We start from the raw sequence: 24,795 nt of genomic DNA on the forward strand, positions 1-24,795 counted from the left end.
AAGCTTCTAGAACCACAAAGATGCAATGTTAAAGTATCGTTTTTGTAGAAAACCTTTTGAAAGCAACCTATCTAGGCAAGTTCAAAACCTGCTGGTGGAATTCTGTTTTAAGGAACCATTTCCTGACCTTGAGCTGCAGATTTCCATGGAGACCCCAGCTGCTAATTTGAATGTTGGCAGTTTCTGCTTGTGTGCCAATTCGTTCATTATCCTCCATTCCTCACTTTAAATAAGGGCCTTTGTTGGGGTGTTTTTTTGGTTTGTTTTTTTTTAATGCATGTGTGTTTCATTCACAGCTGCACTGGATCATGGGTGTTGAAGTTTTAAAGCTATATAAACTGTCACTCTCGTGTGTGTATACTTTGCTCAGTGTATTTCCAGGAGTAAAGAATAGGAAGCATGACAAACTATTATCAGAACGCAGATGTTTTTGCTTTCTCATACATGTCTCATTCAGAGGATGAAGGTGTCTTGGTCTGAAGGATTAAAACACCACATATATAGCATATATGTGCATAACAAGATGGAATTCTCTCAAATTATCATGGGGGAAACATATTTAACAAATATTGCATAGCATGTGATCATACTATAAAGGAACGTGCAGGTGAGAGGGCCTGAACCCTCTCCCCTTCGCATATACCCTTACCCAAAGACACTCTTCTTCCAGCTTGGCTTCAGTGCCAGAATGATAGTGAAACTGTGCTTCAAGAGACTATGAGAAGGCAGGCAGAGAATGTGGCTGCACACTGAAGGAGAAGGTCAGTAACAGCTAGCAAGCTGCCTTTCCAGGAAGCCTGGACATCAGGGGATAGCTAATGTGCACCATAAGGGCAGGTAATAAATCAAAGTAAGAAGAATAACAAGGTCTGGGATGATGGGGATTTTAGTGCAACAACATCTGGAGGGTACCCCTACTATATATCATCACTGATCTACTCATGGAAGAACTCAAAGGCTCTCTAGAACACCATCTGAAAACAACTAGAGAAGGGCATTTTTCTGTAATTCCAGGGCTATTACATCTCCATATGCCGACATTCCTTTATTATGAATAAACATCTGCATAGGACCAGTGGCGTAGCGTGGGTTGTCAGCACCCGGGGCAAGGCAAGTAATTTGTGCCCCCTAACCCGTGGATTTGTGCCCCCTAGCCTGTGGATTTGCGCCCCCTAACCCTAACCCCCAGATGTTGCGCCCGGTGCGGCCGGCCCCCCTGCACCCCCCACGCTACGCCACTGCATAGGACAGTCTTCCTCAATTTGGCATCCTCCAGATGTCTTGGACTACAGTTCTAATCATCCCTGATAGGTGTATTCCTAAACCTCTGCAGGGCAACCGGTTGGGAGAGGCTGGCATTAGTCATGTTAAGGTATCTGTTTTGGACTTGGTAACTCTTTCTACACTGCACAATCGCTTGTGTTAAATTTGTTTAGTACCTGTCAAAATCAAATTAGAAGCCATGTGGTATAGATGTGTTCAAAGAGACATACTGCAGAATGACTACATCAAAATTAGCTATCTAGTAAAAATTTTATAAGTTTGCCAAACAAGTTCTCAATTGACTGGACATAGTAGGAATTCTTTTTTATGACCTTTGGTCTTCAGTTCTAATTAGTTGTCTGGTCCAAATTGCTCGCAATGTAAACAATGACTGATAAATCCACATTGGCTTCAAGAATTTATTACATTACAACACAGCTGCCAACTGTCTAACTGTTTTAATAAAAAGCTATTTTCTAAGGTTTATGTTTTATTGCATGTATGACTCCCTTTATTGGTTAGCATTTTGGAGTTGTGGAAAAGGTTATGAATTTAGAAACTGACTGCATTCATATCATATTTAAAACTTAATGCTATTTTATTAAAGACATATGGGCCTCCAAAGTACACATATTAAATGTCATGTAAGAAAAGTAGCAGTTTAAATCATGGTCAAATTCATTTTTGACATGACTCATGAGGCTTCCCAAGATCTGAACTATTTCTTTGTAAATCTGGCAGTTTAACCACACTCATAAATCATTTTCAAAGCACATTATTTCTTAATTTTAGTGCATTAGAAAGTATTTGGCCTACACAGTGAACTGTTTGTAGCAGTTATGTGATCTAACTTGTACATTTATCCATGCAATGCTGGAGGAGAAGAAAAAGTCTCCAGGTTTTATTTTAATTTTTAAAGCACAGTATTTACTTCCTTTCTTCTTTTCCCTTAAACCTATGTAAAATAATTCCTGGCTGAAACAGAAATTCTGGCATACTGAACAGAAAGGGATGACTCGTATCCATTAATTTTCAGACTATATATTAGAAACACAAAAGCAGTAGCAATTTAATACTTTAGATACCCTATAGTAAACTCTTCAGAAGGAGGAAGAACTATAGATTGCAAGTCTTGTCAAGCTCCACGAAAAATTACATTTCAGCAATCTGAAGAAGTAACCAATCTTATACTTGGGTTATGATATCTTCATGACGTGGGTAATAATAATATATGTGCATGAACATATGACGGTTGCACATCCAATAAATGCACACTCTGGTTACAGGTACACCTAATAAATAGGCCAGGGCAGGGCAAAAATCCATTAAAAAAAAAAGCTTCTCCTGACAAAATGCTTCATTCATTTATACATTTATTTAAAATCCCCCGTTACCTAAACTCTGGAGGAAAGGCAGGATATAAATTCAAACACTACTACTTATAATAATCTAATAATCTCTGTATTAATATCACACTGCCTAATTCTGTAAAATCCACCACAATGAAAATGGAAGAGTGGGGGAAGGGTTGAACTGCCATCAATACCAGTGCAACTAGTTTACCAGTGTACCAGTAACTAGTTGACCAGCAGTCATCAGCAATTGAAGTCCTTCAGTGATCCATGAAATGGAGGCCATTTCATAAAGAGGAGGCACAGAAGGGCTGGAAGAGCATTTCATTTGGGCAATTTTTCAAAAGCGAGATGATCTAATTCATACCTCTTGGACAAGCACATGGATTACAATATAACTATTAACTTCTCAAATATTTCCCTACCTGAATTCCATTAAAATGAGTTTTTAGGATAAAAAAAAGTTTTGAAATGCTTTCATTTAAACATGTATTCTGTGATAAAATACACATATATGAATGTGTTTAAATATGAATTTTCATACAGTAATGTGGAAAAGGGACAGAATGTCCTGATGAAATTCATACAGACCTGATAGACTGATCTGTCTTTTCCTGTTTCCATGTAAAAGGTTCCAGTAGGGCTGGATTAGGCCCCAGGCAAAGTACTGTCTGCCCCCTGACATTGCTGGGCCCTAGTGAGGGTACCAGGTATCAACTTGAACAGCAAAGGGGCAAGCAGTAGCATCAGTGAGCAGCTACTGGAACTTTCCACACAATTGGCCCCGATCACGGGCACTGGCCATTGCGAGGAATTTCAAATGGTGTTTCTAAGCAGCCAGGCATTGGCAATAGGAGGCCCTGCTGAGCTTCAGAGTCATGGCATTTCCCTGACCATGCCTCACACAGACTTCTGGCCCGGGTTCATTCCACACCATCTCCAGTGGAAAATGATCTGTCAGCAGGACTTCGAAAGACCTCTAGCTGAAAACTTGGAAAGCCACTGCCAAGGCAGTGAGGACAGAACTGTGCTAAAGCTGTTGTTCTTATTTAATCACTTTTCACATCACAGCTGCCACAGACTAGGTTGACATTTACAATGAACTATCCCCTCACACACCCCATGTTCTTTTTCCTGGTTGGTCAGCACTTGTTCAGATCGCAACAGGACATATGTGACATTAGGATCATTTTGCCACAATATTCATTGTTTTATTATTATCTTATACTGAGCAGCCTTTGTCATTTTCTAGTCCATTTCCCAGTTTGGAGAAATATTTCAGTGCCCTTCAAAGACCCTTTTGGTTTTCACCATCCTAAATAATTTTCACCTCACTGCCCATCCCTAGTGCCATCTAAATAGACCAATGATATTATTTTGTAAGACCAGAGTAGTGGGTCACATCTCAGCACCACAGCAAATGAGACATAATAAATGCATTCATACCACTTTGGCCAGCTGATGAGCCAAGTACATCAACATACAGACCAATATAAAGGTCATTTCAGATTGTTGTTTTGGCACTGATAACAAGAAAGCAAACACCCATGCTCCATAACATTTTATAGTAAAATCTAAAAAGATTCCGCTCAGAGCTTCTTGTGCTAAGATTTAAGTCAACAGCAGCGCTCCTTCTATAGTAATTCTCACAAAACATGAGGGAACTTTATATTCGCATCTACTTTTCTTTAAAATGCAGTGTTCCAGGATTTTTAAAATAAATTTATTAAAAGGAAAGTGATTCCATCTTTCAAATGCATCAGAATACAATGGTGATTAACTTACTTCTCTCTAAACCAAGTAAAAAAATCTTACTCTACATCATTCCGTTTTAGCCTTTTAGGGTCAACATTTTGTGAACTATAACACACACACAAAAAAAAATTCTAGAGTGAGCACCAATATATAGATCCTGTACTTTATTCCACAAATGTACATTCTGATCTTCACTTCAGCTAGTTGATATTTGAAACAAAATAAATTTGCAACACTTACTTCACTGCAACACAATTGGTGGGAGGCTGAAATGTTAGAAAATATTATCATTTCTAATTGTTGATTTTTTTAAGGTATCAAAGTAAATACTAAAATCGACAGAGTTTATTGTCAGGAGTGCACGGGAGGGAAGAGTTGGTACTAGGAGGAAAAGATCCACTGGGATAAATTTACCAACTAATTCCAGAAAGGCAGACATATTTTAGTCTCTTCCAGTGACCACTTAACAAACACATTCCAAACAGCTTTTGGAGAAAGCAACCTCCAATAATTTTAAACTGCCAAGATCTGTAGGAAGGCAGAAGATCATTACAAAGAAGTTGGATTATTGCCAAGGTTTTAGGATTAAACACCTATGACTCTGACATAAAAGCAGAATGGGGCTGTTAATGGCTACAAATGGTGTTAATGGCTACAAATGGTGGGAACCCTGATTCCACGACTCACAGAAATAAAGGAGGAAGTCTAGCTCTTGACTTTTGTAGAAGCAGGAACATTTAGAGTTTCTATCAGAACTGAGTAAGCTGGTACCATATTTTACGCTGGCTGTTATAGTGCCTATGCCGGTAGGTAGACATATTGTCCTAATGAGAGAACACATGTTTTAATCCCACTCTGTCAATTTCTGAAAGCCGGATAACGTAGAAGACTCCCTTTAGATAGCAGACTGTGGCTTGCTGGCTTGTGTGATCCTTTACACCAGGAAAAGGAAACAGTGGCTTGTAGTTTTGTAGTGTACCACTTAAACTCACAGCAGATACCTTTGACTATTAGGAGGAAGCAACTTGGCTGGATTAAATGAAGGGTGGCAGCTTTAAACAAATCTAGAGGGTTGGTTATGGTTATTGAGAAAAGAGGAAGAGTCACTGTCAGCATCAGTGTTTCCCAAACATCCCCCTCCTCCCACCGTGGACCACTGGAAAATTGCTCTCTCTCTCTCTCTCTCTCTCTCTGTTTTTCATGAGTTAGGATGCCCAGGTAAGGAGAGAGATACTTATGCATTTTTTGCACAATACACAGAACCACTTTAAGCCATCCAGGCCTTGCTCTGGGCCCCTTCTGTGCCCCATCTTTGCTCATGGACTAAGAGCACCTTCCCTGCCACTTTCCCAAAGCCTGCCTGATTTTGAGAAGGCAGCGTAAGGGCTCTTGCAATGCTGGCACAACCCTGGTACAGTGGTACCTCTGGTTACGAACGCTTCTGGTTACGAACGCTTCAGGTTACGAACGCTTCAGGTTACAAGCCCCACTAACCCAAAAGTATCTGCCCCTGGTTGCGAACTTTGCCCCAGGATGCGAATGGAAATCGCACACTGGAGGCGCATGCGCAGTGGGAGGCCCCATTAGCAAAAGCACACCCCAGGATAAGAACGGTTTCAGCTTAAGGACAGACCTTTGGAATGAATTAAGTTCGTAACCAGAGGTACCACTGTACTGCGTTGCCAGAGATGCCAGGCTTCCTGGCACAGGGGAGCTGGGACGTGGAGAGGTGGTGCCAGGTGAGACAGAGCACAGCTTTTTGCACTCCCAAACCTACATGTCCAGACATATGACAACCCTAAGACTACTTCATAGTTTTTCTATCATAGCAATTCCAATGTACTGCACTAGATGCTGTATGGATTTCAATTGTATTTTTTCAGACATGCTGTGGACCACTAGTGGTCTATAGAACCCCTGATCTAAATGTCCGAAAGCAGCAGCATCTAAAAAGGTGACTTTAAAGCAATTTAAAACAGCTTCTAAATACAGACAGATTTTTGACCATAGAGAAGCTGTACTGAGCTCCAGCACAAATTAAATCATGATTTCAGCCTAATGGTCCATGTCGTTGTATTATTTATTTATTTCTAACAGCAGTGTAGTCAAAGGAGGAACAAGTAAGGAGAAAAACCATCCCTGTCAAAGATGCCTTTTTAAACCAATAGGCCAGAAAAAGCAGGAGAATGCTCCCCAGTATCTATAAAAGTTTCCAACTCAGTCTTTGTCACTGTGCTCAAAATCTAAGAGACCTGCTCTTGTGAACTGAGGATCATTCTCTTTTATGCTCTCCCCTCTACCTCAACCAAACAGAGCTTTGCCAGAGTCATTTTTGGGTACACTTCCAAGTAAGACCATGACAATCGTAGTTATTGGCTGGCTGTAACTTCTGCAATTGTGCTGACCTATCCTTACCACTGCGGGAGGCAGTGGAAGACAGGGGTGCCTGGCGTGCTCTGGTCCATAGGGTCACGAAGAGTCGGACACGACTAAACGACTAAACAAAAAAAAAAATCCTTACCACCATTCTCACCTATCATGCACTATTCTCCCCCATCCATATATGCCAGCAGCCCTGGCACTGCTGGTGAAAATAGCTAGAAAGACAGAAAACCCAGGAAGGATACCAGCTGTTCTCTTTTTCTTTTGTATACCAGTTTTGCTTTAAGTGTCCTGATACCTAATTTAAGTGGCACTGATAAAAGCCAGAAGGCTCCTACTCAGAAGTCAAACTTCCAAGATGTATATCAGTAACATAAAGAGTTGGAAAAATGTATATATTTATCTTAGGGTTCAGAACTGTATATTAAGTTTTCTTTTAATGTTCTTAGGCCCATAAACTGATTGCTGCTTAGAAGAAAGAGTCCTTCTGTTCAGCACATTTTTGCTGCAGTGCCCCAAATGAATCAGCCAGATTTAAAAGCAATAAAGTGCAACATACCCTTTCATACCTTTCCCCCATCCCTTTTTGTGGCCCATTCTTGTGAAATAAAAGCAAAGGGTGAAAATGTGGCAATTGTTTTCCAAACCAAGTTCCTGATTCCACAGGGATCATTTCAAGCGACTTCTCCTGCCTTTATCATTACCTTACAGAATTTTTGTGGTGGAATACTTATAAAATATAAAAGATTATTGGAAAACTATTATGAGCAATACCAGAATCTGCAGAAGAGACAGGAATAGTGTTTTGTTTTTCTACACTAGTTTGGACTTTCTTGCGGGTTTCCCTAAACCGCAAGTGAGGCCCAACCGCTTTGGAATGCCCTCACTTTTACGTTATGTAAAAACACAAGGAAGCCCAATTGCAGAAGTGGAAATTTTAATACACTCGCTGAATCAACAAGGATGCAATCACAGAACAGAAGCCTATCATTTTGCCTCCAGTGTATCCATTGGAACAGTGCCTTGTGCATGAATTTTAAACACAGCTCAAAATATTAATAATATAGGGGGCTCTCAACTTATGCCGGCTTACGTTTCAGGGATAGTGCTTTGAGCTAAAATCGAGTACAGTCAAAATATATTGGGTTCAATGGTTGGTGGGACTGGCAAAGTCCCGCCCCCAACGCCCCCCCTCTCTCTCTATATATATATATTTGTCAAGCACATTGCTGAATGCACACACGCTAAATGTGCATACGTTGTGAGTTACCTGCATGACATAATAAAGTAATAGTGTCTGTAACCTAAGGAAACATTTGAGAAATCTTAAATCCTGACATTGCAAGTCCTTTTTCTGTTTCAGTTTGCCTACAGGCTATCCCAGATTGACACTCTATGGCATATAATATAGGGAGGAGAAGCACATCATGCATTCATGTGTGTATTTTCACCTGTGAAATGTTGGGGTGGGGAGTGCTGTTTCAGCAGATAAATTTGTGATTAGCAAAGTGAGAATAGGAAAATCTATTGGTTTACTCTGCAAGAGACCACCCTTCATTCATTTAAAAGCCAAGAGGACAATTATTATTATTAATAATAACCCAATGGGTTATCAAGAGTTCAAAATATACCCCAGCAGGTGAACCATATGAAATGGTGCCCAAGAACAAGCATAAATGCAAATATGCTTGTGTACTAAGGCAGAGACTTAACTTCTAGATGAGTAGTTCTAGAATTCCCCTTATCTTACTCAGCAGACTTGAAAACTTTACAATTGCTAGAGGTCTCAACAGTCTACTTAACAAACTCCCCACCCCTACAAGTCAAAGCCCATACACAATTCATCCTTGCTTTTCCTCATGGTACAGTCAGTGCTTGCCACATGACAATGATGGAGGCAATGGGGGGCCACCAGGGGGCACATTGGAAGATGGCCGACAATAACATCTCTCCGACCCACACGAGGTAATTAAGAGGCTGATATGGGGAGTATGCAGCCTCCCTTACCCCCCCCCAAGGAGATGGGGGGGACTGCCTTGCCAGCTGTGTCCATAATTCACCCCCGGACTCGAAAGAAGGGGTGTGGGCACTTGGCATGAAGCCCTCGAGTGAGGCTGGCTCTTCCCGACGCTGTCTCTAATTCGCGCACTGGTTCGCATTAGCTCAAAAGATATAATTGGAAATATATAATTGGAAAAAAACTAATGCACATACATCAAGTGAAGATCGGGAGTAAAGACTGCTGATTAATGGATCTCTGTGAGCGGAGCGACGGGCTGGACAAATAAATCAAGTGATGAATCATCATTAAAAGACTGGTATGTTGGAGTTAAATGGAAAGGAGGGGGAGGAAAAAACTTTTTTTTTTTTTGCCTTATGTGAGTATTAATAACCCTCCACTCCAGAGAGAAGAATCGTTGCAACGTATTCATCACAAGCAGGAGTTCAAGAACTGTGTGGAATGAATTACTGATCAAAGAGAGGACTGGGAGAAACATCGGGGAATGGAGGAAAGTTTTATCACGCAGTTTCAAATGGCGTCTCGCTAAGACAGGCTTGCCTAAGAAGGACGAGGGGTAGGAGGACCAGGGTCATCGGAATGTGAATGTATGGTTATCGGAATGTGATATTGACCTGGCAGAGCCCTCTGAGATATGTTTGGCAAGCCTGGGGAAATCAACGGACAGACTGAGGGAAAGTTCTTTACAGAGGTGTGAAAATGGCGTTTGTCCTTTATGTGATATGATTTTTGGAGAGTGTAAAACCCACACAGAGGATGTTTGTTTTCAACCCGCTTGTAAAGATTATCAGAGATCGCAAAGAAAGGAATATATGATAACAATAAGAAGATGAGGAAAGTAACAAAGAGACTATCTGGACAGAACTGGATAGAACTGTTTAATTAAAGCAGCAACATGAGCGATGTTTGGACCCCTTTCGGAGCTTGAAGTATGGGTACCCCCAATAAAAATTTAAAAATCTGGCTGTATAATTTGGAACTAATGTGATTTGCAAATAATGTGATTTGACTGGCCTGTTAATAAAAATTATATTTTTTTAAAAAAGACAATGATGGAGGCAATTCTGATGCTCAGAATCATTTATGCTATCAGAAGGGGTACATTGAGGAGAAGGAGAGTTGAACATAACCACAATTATTTATGTATTTATTCCTCTTCTCTCAACCCCTCATTTTCCCCCTGTTCATTTGTATTCATTTGCTTCCTGTATGGAAGCAAATTTCACCTCCGAATAAAACTGTTTGTGGTGCAGTAGTGTGATTTCATCACATGATGGAATACTCTTTCCCGCTTCCAAACTTCATGCACACAGAAAACTAGATGGCAGTGGGAGGGAGGAAGCATATAATGTCAGCCATCTCTCAGATATGTTAGCACATGTATAGCGATACATAGGGACCTTTTTGTCTGTGAGAGGATGGAGCATTCCATCATGGGAGCTACCACCAGCAGTTCTGAAGTGCTTTGGCCCTGACATGAGGGTGTGAGAATAGGCCACAGTTATACAGTGGTACCTCGGGTTACATACGCTTCAGGTTACAGACTCAGCTAACCCAGAAATATTACCTCAGGTTAATAACTTTGCTTCAGGATGAGAACAGAAATCGTCCTCCAATGGTGCAGTAGCAGCAGCAGGAGGCCCTATTAGCTAAAGTGGTGCTTCAGGTTAAGAACAGTTTCAGGTTAAGAACGGACCTCCGGAACGAATTAAGTACTTAACCCGAGATACCACTGTATTAGTTTCCACATTAGAAGAGCTTCTCTATAGTAGAGGTGTTACTGCTATAAACACAGAATGCAATCCAGAGGACCTTACGTATGCCTGGGGCCCAATTTTATATGAATGCATGCTTTAACCCTTTGAGTGGAAGGAACAGAGTACTATTACTCATGGAAACCTGCTTAATACTGAGTCAGAACAGTGGTCTATCTAGCTCACTAATGTCTGCACTAACTGGCAGCTCTCTAGAGTTTTGAACAAGAATCTCACTCAGCTGGAAAGAATTTCCCATGTGCTCTAGTATTAAGCTGCAGTTCTTCTCTCATGGGATAAATATAATCATGTTAATAGTGATTTGATAAATTCATAATTCTCTGGAACATGTAAAGCCCCTTTGCCTTCACTATACAAGAGGAAAATCCAATATTTTCTTGAAGCTTTTTGTATACGGGTGCTAAGCCCATGCTTTACCTCTTTTGAGAACTCCGCAGTAAAATACACAAAATAGATGCTCTCTCTGTTCTCTGTCTCCACGCCCACCCTGCAGCTGAACATCCAAGTCCTTCCGGTATTACTGTACAAGCTTTGAACAGAATAAGGGCACAGCTCTAAATAATTATGTCAAAGAAATGACAACTGTGCTCTTTGCAGGAGTAGGGATGAATAATTACAAGGCTGGGACATAATTAAGCAATTTTGGCTGTCGTATTCTTGAGCTGTCATTTTGATGTGAAGAGCTGTCAGGCCCAGCAACATGCTTTGCACTGGACAGGCATCTTCCACTTTGATCTACACTTACGCCAGCAAAATGAGGTCATGGTTTGGTCATTAAATGAAGCTTCCTTGTCTGGCACGATGCCCCTTGCCCAGCCAGGCTTACAAGATTTTTATTTCAAAAAAAATCAAGCATGAGACTACATTCAATATTTTGACATCTCTAAATATAAACATCACTGGGTAATGAAGTTCAGATCGCTTTACATGGCGAGACAGAACAGAGCGTCGCAATGTTAAGCTGTTTTCTAATGAATGACTGTATCTTCCCTGTAACGACAGTCCCATCACAAACAGACTTTAAGCAACAAAAGATGAAATGAAGCAAAGCAGAAGAAAGCAGCATTCTGTTAAGAAGAAAAAAAAAACTAGAGGAAGGCAGGGAGTTAGACAAAATTAAATATTTATGATTTCACGAAGATTGGTGATTGCTAGCTCCTTGTGCATTTGAGTAAACATAAGCTAGCTGGATGAAAATATTCTGCCTTGAGTCTCATTTCATGTGTTGTTTTCAGAAGGGTAACTAGCTCTCTAAAGATTTTTATGTCAAGCATGAGATGAAAGCAATTCCCATGGAACTTTCTCCGCCACCCACCCCCACCCTATCGTCCATTGTTTCCTTCTGCTGAATAAGCTGTTTATTTCCAGTTTATCATTATGGAAGAAAGTTAACCTCACATTTAGATTTCTCTCTGGGAAAAAAAAGGTCTGATGGGAGTAGCACAATTCAAAGGAAAGTAATTCCATGTCATATCAGCTAATATTTTCAACAAGGTTCCTTTCCCTTTGGTGACTGTAGTGTGCATCACCCCTCATTGGTGTGTTTAAAATATGTATGTATGTATGTATGTACATACATACATACATACATACATACATGCATACATACAGAGAGATTTACGTATGCTGTGGTTAATGTGAATTCAATTAGCAATGTGCATAAACTCCAGTCATTTTACCATCACATGAAGGCACAGAGCAGGTACACGCACAATGGTATTATGAACAGGAGATTCCATGCATTGTGCGGCAGCAGTTGTTCATTTGTAAAGCATCTTTTTCTAGGAAAAAACCCCCACTGCATGTTACTCCATTATTTCTTCTGGCAATCTCTGTCATTAAGGGTTACCTGAGTTGGTTCTCTGGTGCTGCTTCCTGGACGAAGACAGACCCGGTGACACAGCTCCATCCCACCCTTCCCTTCCTGTGCTTCTTCCAGCAACCAATCAAACCACCCCACCCTAAACCTCTGAGTGACATCTCCGGAGAATCAATGTGTCTCAAGGTGGGACCAAAGGCCCCACCTCTGAGGTAGTGAGTGGTGCCGCCATTGACCAATGGTTCCGTAGGCAGGCAAGAGCATTATGTTGGGCTGGGTTAGGGCTCATAACTGTCAAGCTTCCCTCATTTGGCGGGACAGTCCCTTATCCCAGCGCCATGTCCTGCTGCTGTCCCTTATTGATGATCTCCCTTAAATAAGCTCCTGAAGGGAATGGGGCCCTTTCTATGTCCAGCTGTCCTTTGTCAACAACAAATTGTTGCTGTTTTTTTGTGTTGAACATATGCTATATGGTAATTTATGGACCTAATAGGTATCTAAAGCCATTTGCATGCAACAAAATATGTATTTTATCAAAGTAATTGTTGATCCCTTATTTTGGCTGCTGATCCCTTATTTTTGAGGCTGCTGGTCCCTTATTTTCAAATCTGTAAGTTGACAGCTATGTTAGGGCTGCACCTGTCAATGAGGATGGTGGGATGGTGGCGCTTTATGCTTGTGCCAAAGTCCCACCAGCGCTTTCTGTTCAAGGCACTCAGCCAGTGACAGAAGCTCTTGTAAGCTCAGGAACGGGCAGTGGCCAAGAACAGAGGCTGAGGGAGGGGGGTGCTATGGAGGTTAAGAGCGTGAACTGTGAGCCAGAATCCCATCCACTGACCCCTCTCTTCCTCTCTTATCCAAGCTTTTTTCTGGTAAATGTGCCGGAACACAGTTCCAGGACCTGTTTTCTAGAAAAAAAGCACTGTCTTTAGCTCTAGTGCTGAGCAAATTACAAACATGGGCTGGGAGAGAAGCAGACCGAGTCAAGTGATGCTGTGTTGAGCTGCCCAGATGGTGATATTTGGATCACATGTGGCTCATACACCAGGGACAGACGATACCTTGGTTAAAGCAGACTTTGATATGGAAACTTTGGTATAGCATCAAATACTTGTAGGGCACATGACCTATAGCAGATTATAAGTCTTAATATTGCTCATGCTTCCCAAAAGCCACCTTTTCAGTGAGTGTTTGCACAATTAAAACTTCACGGTGTAAAGAGTTTAAAATGTATGCCTGAGCATTTGTACATACAGATGTTGTACACCAAATTCATTTTCATGGATTCCAATCCCCTCTACTGTTCCTTAGGATAAACCAATATATGGGTAACATATAATAAAGTATAATAATAATAATTCTACTGCACACCAAGAAACATTTGCTCATGACATCCTAAATGTTTACAGAAGGGAATATATTATGCTAGGTAAGACCTAGTAATTCCGTAGCAAGCAATTTTAGAAAGGCCTATCTCAATGTTAAATTTGTACCTTGCACTAAAAGGATTGGGGAAATAAGTATATGTTTTAGAATAAGATTTAGCGGATAACTAATTCAAAAATTATACAGCTTGGGACATGGAACTGAATTACTAGAACAAAGCATCAAGACGTGATACTATCTTCGTGAATTGAAACACCTTGGTTAAGATAATGGATAGATAACATAACAATGCAGAATTATAGCCAGAATTATAGCACATTTCTGAATTTTTTTGATTGGGCCAAGACACATGTCTATTTCAAATAATATAACTATCAGCCGCATTAAAGTAAAATACAGAGATATTTATAGAGAGTAATATAGTATGAGAACGATTACAAACAGATGACAGAATAAACATAAGGTTTTTATGTGTTCAACTGTTGCATTTTACAGGATTTAGCAAAGGAGGAAGCCTTTCATAAGAGCTTCAAAGTAAATTCTTTCATATATTACAGATTGCATTGTAAGAGTTGAAATAGCTAAAGGCTCTAGTAAACAATGTGTCAAACCAATCTCCAAATAAGAACTGTTAAAACTTTAATAGTTATAAAACGAACAGCTCTGAATTAATTTGTTTTCTAGTGCAAACATACAGCCGATAACAAATGTATCTAGCTACACTTCTATGCCCCCAAATGCAGTTTACTTCTGTAGCTGCTATATTGCTCTTTAGGATAATTGGATATCTGCAATATTTTTTTTGCCACATATATTATAAAATAAACTAGTATGTAAGAAGTTGCTAGATGAAACCCATGAATGAGTTTTAGATAGCTAATAATCCCAAGAGCAAAAATACCGATCTATGCAGATTGTGTGGTAATGCACTGATGTACATGGAAAATGTGTGTTGTTGTTTTTTCAGAGTAAACAACACTCACTTTGCCCAGTTTGAGAGCCACTGATGCAGAAAGCTTGACTCTAAAATCCCCAATTGAGTGATTCTTTCTCCACCATCAGCTCCGCACAATATAATTCAACTTGGGGTCTTCTCCCCAAGGTTATCTTCTGCACAAGCAGAAATCCAGGATTCCCACCACGGGTTTGGGAAGCAGGGTACAAATGAACTTAGCTGCAATCCATAACTATCCTGTTCATAAGAAATACTTCATAAGAAATACTTCATTTTGATGTGGTTTTCCCCAAACCAATCCAAATTTGGAAAAATAAGAGCCACATTGTACCTTTAGCTGGTGATGTGTACACAGCCTATAACACACTGAGTTGGATCCAAAAGTGCCCCATTTGATGAGAAAGGCAATTCCACTGGTCCATGGTGCCTCCTCCCAAATTTCTATCTCCTGTCACATTCTCAGCTCCCAGTAATGGAAATGAGGGATATGGAAGGACGGGGAGGGAAAGCTCCACTGTATGAGCAAAATTCAACCCACACTTCTCTGCATCCATCCTTAAGTATCACATTTGTTTATACAGGAGACTTTCCCAGTGAATAAGACCACTCTGTCAAATTACTTCATAGATTAAAGGTTAATAAATTAAAGGTCACCAAGCACAATAAGATAAACACAAACAAAAGAGAAGAAAGCTGAGGCCTTCATTGCTGTACAGAACAAATGCCACAGTACATATGTCACAAAAATCGTCTTTCCATGTAACATACCAAATGCTTGCTGACATGCTTCAATTCTTTAAGTTACTAAGGAGGACACTCTCTCACAAGTGCAGTGACAAGGCTTAAAAAGCAAAGTTAAGAAATGTTCATGTTTTGACTGCCACCTAATATCAGTTACCTGACATCCAGGAGTATGTTCTGCAAAAAGCGTAGAGCTGATTATTACTAAAAATGGCTTCAGCAGTAAGATTCTAGATCCAGAATGTTAAGATCCATAAACATTCCTACAGCCTTCATTCAGTCACTTACCTTTGTATCCACAGGCTTCACCACTTTCATAAAAGCACCCCTCAAAATGGCTTCCTCACGTTCACTTCTGCCAACTTTCCGAGAATCCAGGAACTTCAAGTTGGTTAACTTGTGCAGAACAAAATACCTGTTTTAAAAACAAACAAACAACCCTTTAGGTTAAGAATTTCCATTGACCTATGACTAGGAATGGAAGGATTTGCTCATTTCATTTCTCTCTGTTTCTCATTTTTCCATTCTTAAATTCAGCTCTTCATATTTTGCAGCAATTTGCAAAATAACAATAACCAAATCCTAATGGAAATTCATCAGCATTTTAGTATGAATAATAAACACATTCTGAAATGTTTTGAATAATGTACCCATTTTTGCAAGCAATTTCCCCTAATACAATTAATTCAAATGTTATTTTCACTAATATCTGCATGTTTATGCACACTTTCCTCTACCAGATGCATTTTTGTAAACAGTGTTTTTGGCTGGAGAACCACATCACAAAATTCAGACAAGTGCAAATTTTGGAGGATCGCTGTGTTTCAGTTTGTATATTGGTTCAGAAAGTGTTACTTTGATAGATTCAGTTTTGAATGTGTATTGAACTGAGCTTCTCCTCCTATGACATAATAGTCTCAATTCAAAGGACATAAAGTAACCTTACAGCTGCAAGAACTATTTCTCCAACATATCAGCTATTTTCTACAATTATGCCCTTCACTCTGCCTTTTGTGATTCATATCAGTATTCGAACTCTAGCAAAACAATAGAAAAGGTTTGAGTCTGCAGCCTGTATCTTATTTCAGGATTCTGAATCTTGCGTGTATGGAACCTATTTTCATTTTGCATATACTAAGGCTCTTTCAGACATGTCAAATGCATATAGGGGGCAGGGACAATGGGCATTCCCTCTCTATGTATGTTCAGAGTAATGTTGGAGCAGTGCCAATAGCTATGAGCTACCAACATGCTGTGTTACCTGAGGAACACTTAGCTTGTATTGGTTAATACTGATAGGCTAATATGAGGCAGCAGTGGGGCCACAATGAAAATGCTGTACCCAGTTTTGGTCAACCATATTCAAGGGGAATTATTTCAAAGTACAGCCGCTTTTGAACAAGCAAGATAAGCAAGTTCTTTAGTTTAGGAAAATGAAAAAGTGAAAACAGACAAAATCCTGCTCCCACTGTGGAACAAATGCAAGTTACTTAATTGGCAAAGAGCCTTGCAACTGGTCGCAGTGTGCTGTCAAGGCTTCCTCCTCACTAATTTGGGGAAAAGTCTGAAATATTCAGCTCAGTTCTGAGAACGTATTTGCTGGTCAACACTGCGCTGATGCAATGGTGGTACTGCGATTTTTTTTTAAAAAAAATACAATCACAGCCACAGAATAAACTCTAACATGGATACCCACCCATATTTGTTCAACTATGACCCAAGTCTTTTTCTACCATTGCTGTAACCAATCATGTCATCATGTGAAGCTCCTCAAAAAAAGAAGGGCGAAACAGATCCTACCTATTGACAAGTGTGACTGGGAGCTAAAATGCATCATTGGGTCCATGGTGAATCTGCTTTTACTACAGTGCATAAGCCTGGGTGGTGTGTGTGAACACGTGCTGATCTGTAGGTGGCTGGATGGTGCTTGTTCCTTTAAAATGTACAATTCTATTTTTAAAAATTGTTTGCTTCCCATCTCTGTTTGTCTGACTTAACATACTAGAATATCCTATGCATTTCTAGTCATGCATGACAAATTTTTGCATGCAAATTACTCCAAAGGAGGGTATGATATAAATTAAAATGGGTACAATATCACTTCTTCTTCTCCTTCTCCTTCTCCTTCATCTTCTTCTTCTTAGCTCCTAGATAATTTTTTCACTGAGATTTGGTACAAGATAGAAAGCAACCCTAGCGGTGTTTCACCCCACTAGCCACTCTCCCCAGTTAAATATAGTGGACCCACCTCACGGCATGCCCATTAACCAAATTTCTACAATTTACTACAAGCTATCTTGTGTGAGAGAAAAGTTAGTGATTTAAAGTCTCAGGCAGGAGTTGATCAAACAACAAAAAGCTTTATTTACAAAAAGAAGAAGCTTGGTGAAACAAAGTTGGGTGAGGAAATGCATTCTTTCAGGTAGAAGCTGACTTATTACTTAAACTAAATATAAAGATGCCACAGGCTTAAACACAGTAATCTATGCACAGCTTTTCTTAAAACTTCAGTTGCTAAAAATCAGTTGGTACACTTCAGGGAGATATTCAGGTTTATAGAATAGGTGTTAAAATGCTTAACTCGGTTTTCTGTTACTTCACTCTCAGTCATTTACTTAGTTGTGACAGGCGTTACAGTTAAATACGTTTGACACGACACAGTTTCCTTCACAGCTTAATACTTTGGTTCAAGAGCAAGGGACACTTTTTGCCAGTTACTCTCTCTCTTAGCAATCCCACTTCTGAGGCATTTCCAAATAACATAACAGACCCAGAGGATCACCTCAACCCTTTTTACTGCTTGGGAGTCATCTTTACCTAAAAGTCTCCCCTCCTGCCTAGAAGGAGACCGCCAGTAGTTCAACTCAAATCAGAACCAGTTCACCCCTCAGTCAAATCCTACCATAATCCCCATCTCTCATTTCATCTCTCAAACTGAAACCTCAAACCTTCAAATCAAACCCTATCTAACTCTCTCCCTCAGAAACTGCTCTTTTTTATATTCCCTCCCAAAGTTCTGACTCCGCCCCCCGCTCTGGCTGGCTGTCTAGGTAGCCAATCAGAGAGAGGCTCCAGCACTCTGGTAGAATTTCCAGTCTGGCTCTGCTGTCCCTCACAGACAGCTTCTCACATTTTGAACCACGACTAAAGGAAATATTCTCCTGGCAGGGTAGGGTTCCTATTCATTTTTGAGAAAAGAATCTAGAGGCTCATTCTCAGGAAAACAAAGGAGTTATAGCACAGCAAAATTCCCTGCACCAGAGAAGGGTGCTCATGATGCAAAGCAGTTTGCAGGATGACAGAAGTCAAAGTTTGGGCCAAACATTTGAAGAATATGTCAGGAAAGATTAAAAGAGTGGCAACAGTTTTCAGCAGAGGTTCAAACATTCTAAGTTTTTATGTGAGGCACAACCAAATCAACGTTAAGGTTCATAAAATGAGAGAAAATAACTGCCTCGTCAGAGGGAACGCAGCAGATTCAAAATTGCTTCCCCCCCTCCAGCTTCCTCTAACATTTTGGCAAAAAAAGCTGCAGCTTGGCTAGCCAGCCACCCACCCACACAGCTTTATTCACAAAAAACTGACAGAGCATGGCACAGCATGGCATGAATCAAAGTTTGAAAAAAATCCCAGGAAGGTGATAATATCAACTCATCTCAAGTACTTGCTATTTACAGCCAGTCACCCAGATATGAAACAGACTTAGTGGAGACAGAGAGAGGAAGCGCCAGATCCTTTCCTGGCAGGAAACAGAAAGGTGATTAATAATATTTCCCACAAATGCCAAGTTTATATAGACCATCATTTTAGTAATCAGACTGAGGCCCTGTGGCTTGTCGAAGAGGCAACCTCACATGTCCAAATTATACGGAAAATGTTCAGGTTTGAAATATAAAGGACTGCCATTTATATGACTGAACTCAATGGAATAAGCTGTCTGGAAAGGTAATAAAATCCCTTTCCTTTTTTTTTAAAGGTGCGGACTAGTTGAGACCAGTTTGCCACCAGTTGCAGAAGCGATGGTTAGCCATGCTCTTATGAATTATTCTTTCAACGACAAGACAAAACAAAAAAGAGAGACAAAGGCCAAACCTTGCTTTGTCTGAGGCTTGTAAAATCTTAACGAAATGGAATATGCTTAGTGCTATGTGTTAAAATCCATCAACAACCTGAGTGCAAACCTGCAACCAAGTCACTTCTGTGAAAGAGTAATGGTACTAAAAATGAGAGCCCTCTTTAGGAAGCATAACATGTCCAAAGCTAGACAATTTGTTAAGAGTAAGCTGGATGTCTGGGGATAATGAAATATTCTCAAACACATCTCCAACTTCCCTGGCTGCCCTTTCAACCCCCTGTGAGCCTCCGACGGCCCTTATCTTTCACTGGAAGAGAATACTTCCATCTTGTATTACTGGCAGAAAAGCTCAGAGGACAAGGCGCTCTTTCAAAGAAAGACATGAACAGAAGGAAACAATATGTCAAGAGCAAAGCTCAAGAGGAGTAAAAACACCCATCTAAGTGCAGGGTGAAAAAAGATTAATATTCAGGTGCAGAAAACATCACTATTAGAAAATCAGCAAATGTTTCATGATCAAGTGAAAGATGCCATCAAGAAGCAGGCGGCCACAAAAATGACAACAGACTTGAGCAGTGCTGTCTCATCTCCCTGCCAACTTTGGACTGAAGCCCTAAACGTCAGTCTTGTATAGCCTCCATCTAAGAAAGCCTAAATTTGTAGCCAAATGGTCTCGGCAGAAAGGGGTTTCCGCACACCCCTTTCTGTTTAACGTTTCTAGAATTAGTTCCTCAAAGAAAGGGAACATGCAGCTCCCCCCTCTTGGGGAAGGGGGGGGCGAGATGAGAGCCATATGGATCATATGACAGAAATCTTCCTTCCCCCATCATCTTCGCAGTGCAGATGTTGTATAGCAGAGGATGATGAACTATAAAAGGCAATCTGCAGCAGGCATTAAAAGCTACCCTGTCATCAGTGCTGAAACATCACAATAATGATGCCATTTTGAAGAACAGTCAGATTAAATCCTTGCCACTCAGATTCCTTTCATCAGAGAGAAATAGGGACAGATGGACGGGACACCCCCCCCCCATTAAGCACTCTGTGATGAACCATATATGCTATAGAACAGCATTTCTCAACCTTGCGTGCCCAGATGCTGTCGGACTACAACTCCCATCATTCCTAGCCAGCATGGCCAGAGGTCAGGGATGATGGAAGCTGGTAGTTCAATAATATCTGGGAACCCAAGGTTGAGAAAGGTTGCTGTAGACCAAAGATAGCCAACATGGTGCCCTCCAGCAGTCATTCCCAATCTGCTTACTTGAGCTCAGGGCTCAGGTTAACCGTTTCCTGCACACAAGTGTGAGTCAGTAACTTTCTATTACAACAGTTTCCCGAAAGATGGCAGATTGCTTGTTTGTTTGCAGTGGCGTAGCGTGGGGGGTGCAGGGGGGGCCGGCCGCACCGGGCACAACATCTGGCTGTTAGGGTTAGGGGGCGCAAATCCACGGGTTAGGGGGCGCAAATTACTTGCCTTGCTGACAACCCACGCTATGCCACTGTTTGTTTGTAAGGGTTTGGAGGTAGTGGCTGGCTTGCTATGTATGCTTGTTTTAGTTTTATTGGTGCTGGTGTTTTCACTTTTTTTTGTCATTTTGAGTTAATCAGTAGTGACAGCAAACCCTGCTTGCCATTAAACCATCAGGAGTGAATGTTGAGGCGCCTGATGCTTCCTGTAGCCATGTATTTAACGGCTCCACACCTCACATAGGATGTCAGATGTGGGGAGCTGGGTGTAGCTTTAGAAAAAAATACCTTAAACGCCAAATTAGGGCCTCCAAATTGCCAGAGACTCCCCACCACCGCTGATGAGGAAGGACCACCCACAGCCACCTCACTTCGATAAGGTAAGCTCAACACCTAAGGTAAGCTCAACACCCATACCCACAAAATTTACAATGAAATTTTAAAGTGCCCTGCAAAGGAGGCATAAAAATTGAAGCCTCTTTCGCAGGGGAATAAAACATTTGAAAAACTGGGTAGCAAGCATAGCACTAAAACAAGGTGAGGGGAGAGAAGGAGCAAACAGGCCTTGTTCCAGCCTCTGAAGAAGAGTTGTCTCAGTGATACAGCACCTGGTTTTCATGCATGAGGTCTCAGGTTCAATTCCCTGAGGTTCAATTCAATTCCTCCAGGTGGAATGTCCCCTCATTGAAACCCTGGAGAGCCACTGCCAGTCAGTGCAGGGACAATACTGAGCTAGATGGCTCATTGGTGTGCTTTAGTGTAAGGTAGCTCTGTATGTTCGTAAACCATGGTTTAATGAACTTGGGAATGTGACATCTGAATAAGCCCGATATATGTGTCTTCCATGTAGAATCAAGTAATAGAATACATAAATAGGATACAAATGGAGTAGCAGCAGCCCTCCTCTATAGGACATTTAACCTCATGGCCAATTTAGCCATAGACAATATCCGGGGATAACTATACCTATGTAAGAATGACATTATATTTCAACACTAAAAAAGAATAAGCAATATTTGAAGATGGAGTATCAGTCTAAACACAACCCCGCTTTACTAGAAAATATAGAAAAAGGTACCTAAAGCCCCAGAATGAACACGTGCCCTTATAATATAAATTCAAGCCTTGTAAATTTAATCCAGGGTTATTTGTCGCTCCAGAACTCTTTACTGTGATGTATGACTTAGTTACTAAGGTTATCACAGCAGTATCCTAAAGTTGCATAGTACATAAAACATTCAAGTTAACAATGCAAGGAGGTTAACTCCCAAAGATAACCTGCTATCAGAGGGTTAAACCAGATGATAGGCCTCTGTCAGCTTCCAAGGAGCTATTGATGGTTCAATCAGTTTGTTTTGAAGGTAAAGTACAACAAAAGGGCACTAAACTTATTCAAACTGTCAACAGACACTATCTAGAATGTTGCTTGCAGGTAAGTAATTTTGGGTGTTTTAAGACTATTATCAAACGGCAATGGCTGCAGAAAGAGACAGCTACTAATAACACAGAATGCAGCCATCATAAAACACTTTATGGCAGGCACAGGGATCTATAAATTGCATGACATATTGCAACTGCTTTCAGCTTATAAAATTGCTAGTTAAGGGACCACTGCTTAATCAGAAAGAATGCTTCTAAATTTTGCATTCAATGTAAAAGAAGAATGTTTTATTTTGGCTGAGGAGGTGGATGGATCTGCATTTTTAGACATAACTTTGAACCCCCTTCAGAATTCCTGAGACTGGTGTTATTAAACTGACCCATTCTTTGTAGATGTGGGAAAGGTCATTATCTACCATCATGGTTGAAGGAAAGCAATGAGCTCTGGCGAGAGGAAAAACAGATATCCCAGGAAGGTCTTTAAAGACTCATTTATCTCTGCCTGTGAACCTCTCTTCTAGTCTACAATGCCCTTAGAAAATTGGCTATGCACAGAGTCCAGACAATTCAAGAAGTTTTGTTCTGCAGCAGGTCAGGGGTAGGTTAGATGTCAGTAATAGAGACACAACATTGGCATCATTTATCTGTCTATCTATCTATCTGTCTGTCTATATCTATCTATCTATCTATCTATCTATCTATCTATCTATCTATCTATCTAGATTTGGATTTCTCAGTGACAGGCTCCCCTTTATTGCCAGCTCTACAAAATGGCTGCAGTGGCATGTGAAACATTCAGCTACTTCTGAGCCATTGGCTCTAGGGTACTTGGGGTGTGCATGTGTGTACACAGATGGATCATTGTGAAGTAATACCTTAACAGATATACATTTTAAAATGACTTAAGTGTTGGAGTTGCTGGGTCCACGTTCAAATGTTAGGGTTCTCTTTCACCTTTGAGCCAATCTCAGAGGATTTTGCTTGCACAAAATATTTATAACATTTATAAGCCGGGTGCTGAAAGTTCATACCTTAAAGGGGTTGGCAATGGGAGAGCACATTCCACATCTGAGAAAATTTGAGCAAAATTAAATTTTGGTAAGAAAAGCACCTTTCTTTCTTTCTTTCTTTCTTTCTTTCTTTCTTTCTTTCTTTCTTTTACAGGAAGTTCCATACTTCCTTTAGCTATCACCAAGTTTGCTGTGCAGTAACTTTTATCTGCATCAAAATTTCACAGGAAATTTGGAGGGGCTGAGTTTTGAGAAGTTTAGCAAATTTCAGCAAGAAATGTATTCACACATTCTATTGGTTGAGACAAGGGCCTGTCTTAAGCCACCAAGCGCTTTCACATTAAACCATCTGAATCAGGGCAGGCTGTGCAAGTACAGGACCAGTGCCTGGGAGCAGTGTTCAGCAGGATGAAAGCGAATAAACTCAAGCTGAATCCTGGCAAGATGGAGGTTCTGGCAATAGGTAGTTCTTAGGTCTGAGAAGTAGACAGGAAGCCTGTTCTACACAGGGTAGCACTTCCCCTAAGAGATAGGTGCACAGTTGGGGGGTATTTCTAGATTTCGATCTGTCATTGAAGGCCCATGCAGCCTCAGTGGCAAGAAGTGCCCAGCTTTGTCCATTCCTCTGCCTGGATAACCTGGCTACAGTAGTCCATGCTCAAATAATGTCCTGGCTGGATTGTGTTCTGTGTGGAGCTACTCTTGAAGAGTGCACTTCATGATGTGTTACACTAGCACACAGAATCCTGAATGGTTTAGGACCCAAGTATACTTGAAGCGGGAGGCGGGTGGCGCTGTAGGTTAAACCACGGAGCCTAGGACTTTCCAATCAGAAGGTCGGCGGTCTGAATCCCCATGACGGGGTGAGCTCCCATTGTTCAGTCCCTGCTCCTGCCAACCTAGCAGTTTGAAAGGACATCAAAGTGCAAGTAGATAAATAGGTACCGCTGCGGCGGGAAGGTAAACGGCATTTCCGTGCGCTGCTCTGGTTCACCAGAAGCGGCTTAGTCATGCTAGCCACATGACCCGGAAGCTGTACGCCGGCTCCCTCAGCCAATAAAGCGAGATGAGCACTGCAACCCCAGAGTTGGTCATGACTGGACCTAATGGTCAGGGATCCCTTTACCTTTACCTATACTTGAAGCAGCATCTTTTCCATTACCAGCCAACCTGAGTTTTGAGATCTGTGAGGAAAGTTCTGCTTGTGGTACCTTCATTGAATATGATCCGGGGGTGCACGCACTACAACTAGCAAGGCAGCATCACATCTATGGAGCTCTCTCTCGGTTCAGATCTGACTGTCCCACTTTTCAGGTGACAGCTAAAGACCAACCGTTTTCGGAAGACTTTTAGACCACAGCAGGAGTTTTACTGGGAGTGATATGCTGCTGTTGCTGTGATTTAGAGTGAAT

The 24,795-nt window shown here is 41.0% G+C and overlaps 1 protein-coding gene across 1 annotated transcript in view; it reads right to left on the reverse strand.

Moving 5' to 3' along the window:
* The window catches only part of LRMDA (leucine rich melanocyte differentiation associated), a 753,700-nt gene that overhangs the window by 305,092 nt on the left and 423,813 nt on the right, over window positions 1-24,795 (reverse strand). The window contains 1 exon segment of the mRNA XM_082225164.1: window positions 15,737-15,863. Within this exon segment, the coding sequence (XP_082081290.1) occupies window positions 15,737-15,863 (127 nt within the window).

The sequence above is a fragment of the Podarcis vaucheri genome (assembly GCF_965113315.1).
Source record: "Podarcis vaucheri genome assembly, chromosome: 5".
Classification (NCBI taxonomy): Eukaryota; Metazoa; Chordata; class Lepidosauria; order Squamata; family Lacertidae; genus Podarcis; species Podarcis vaucheri.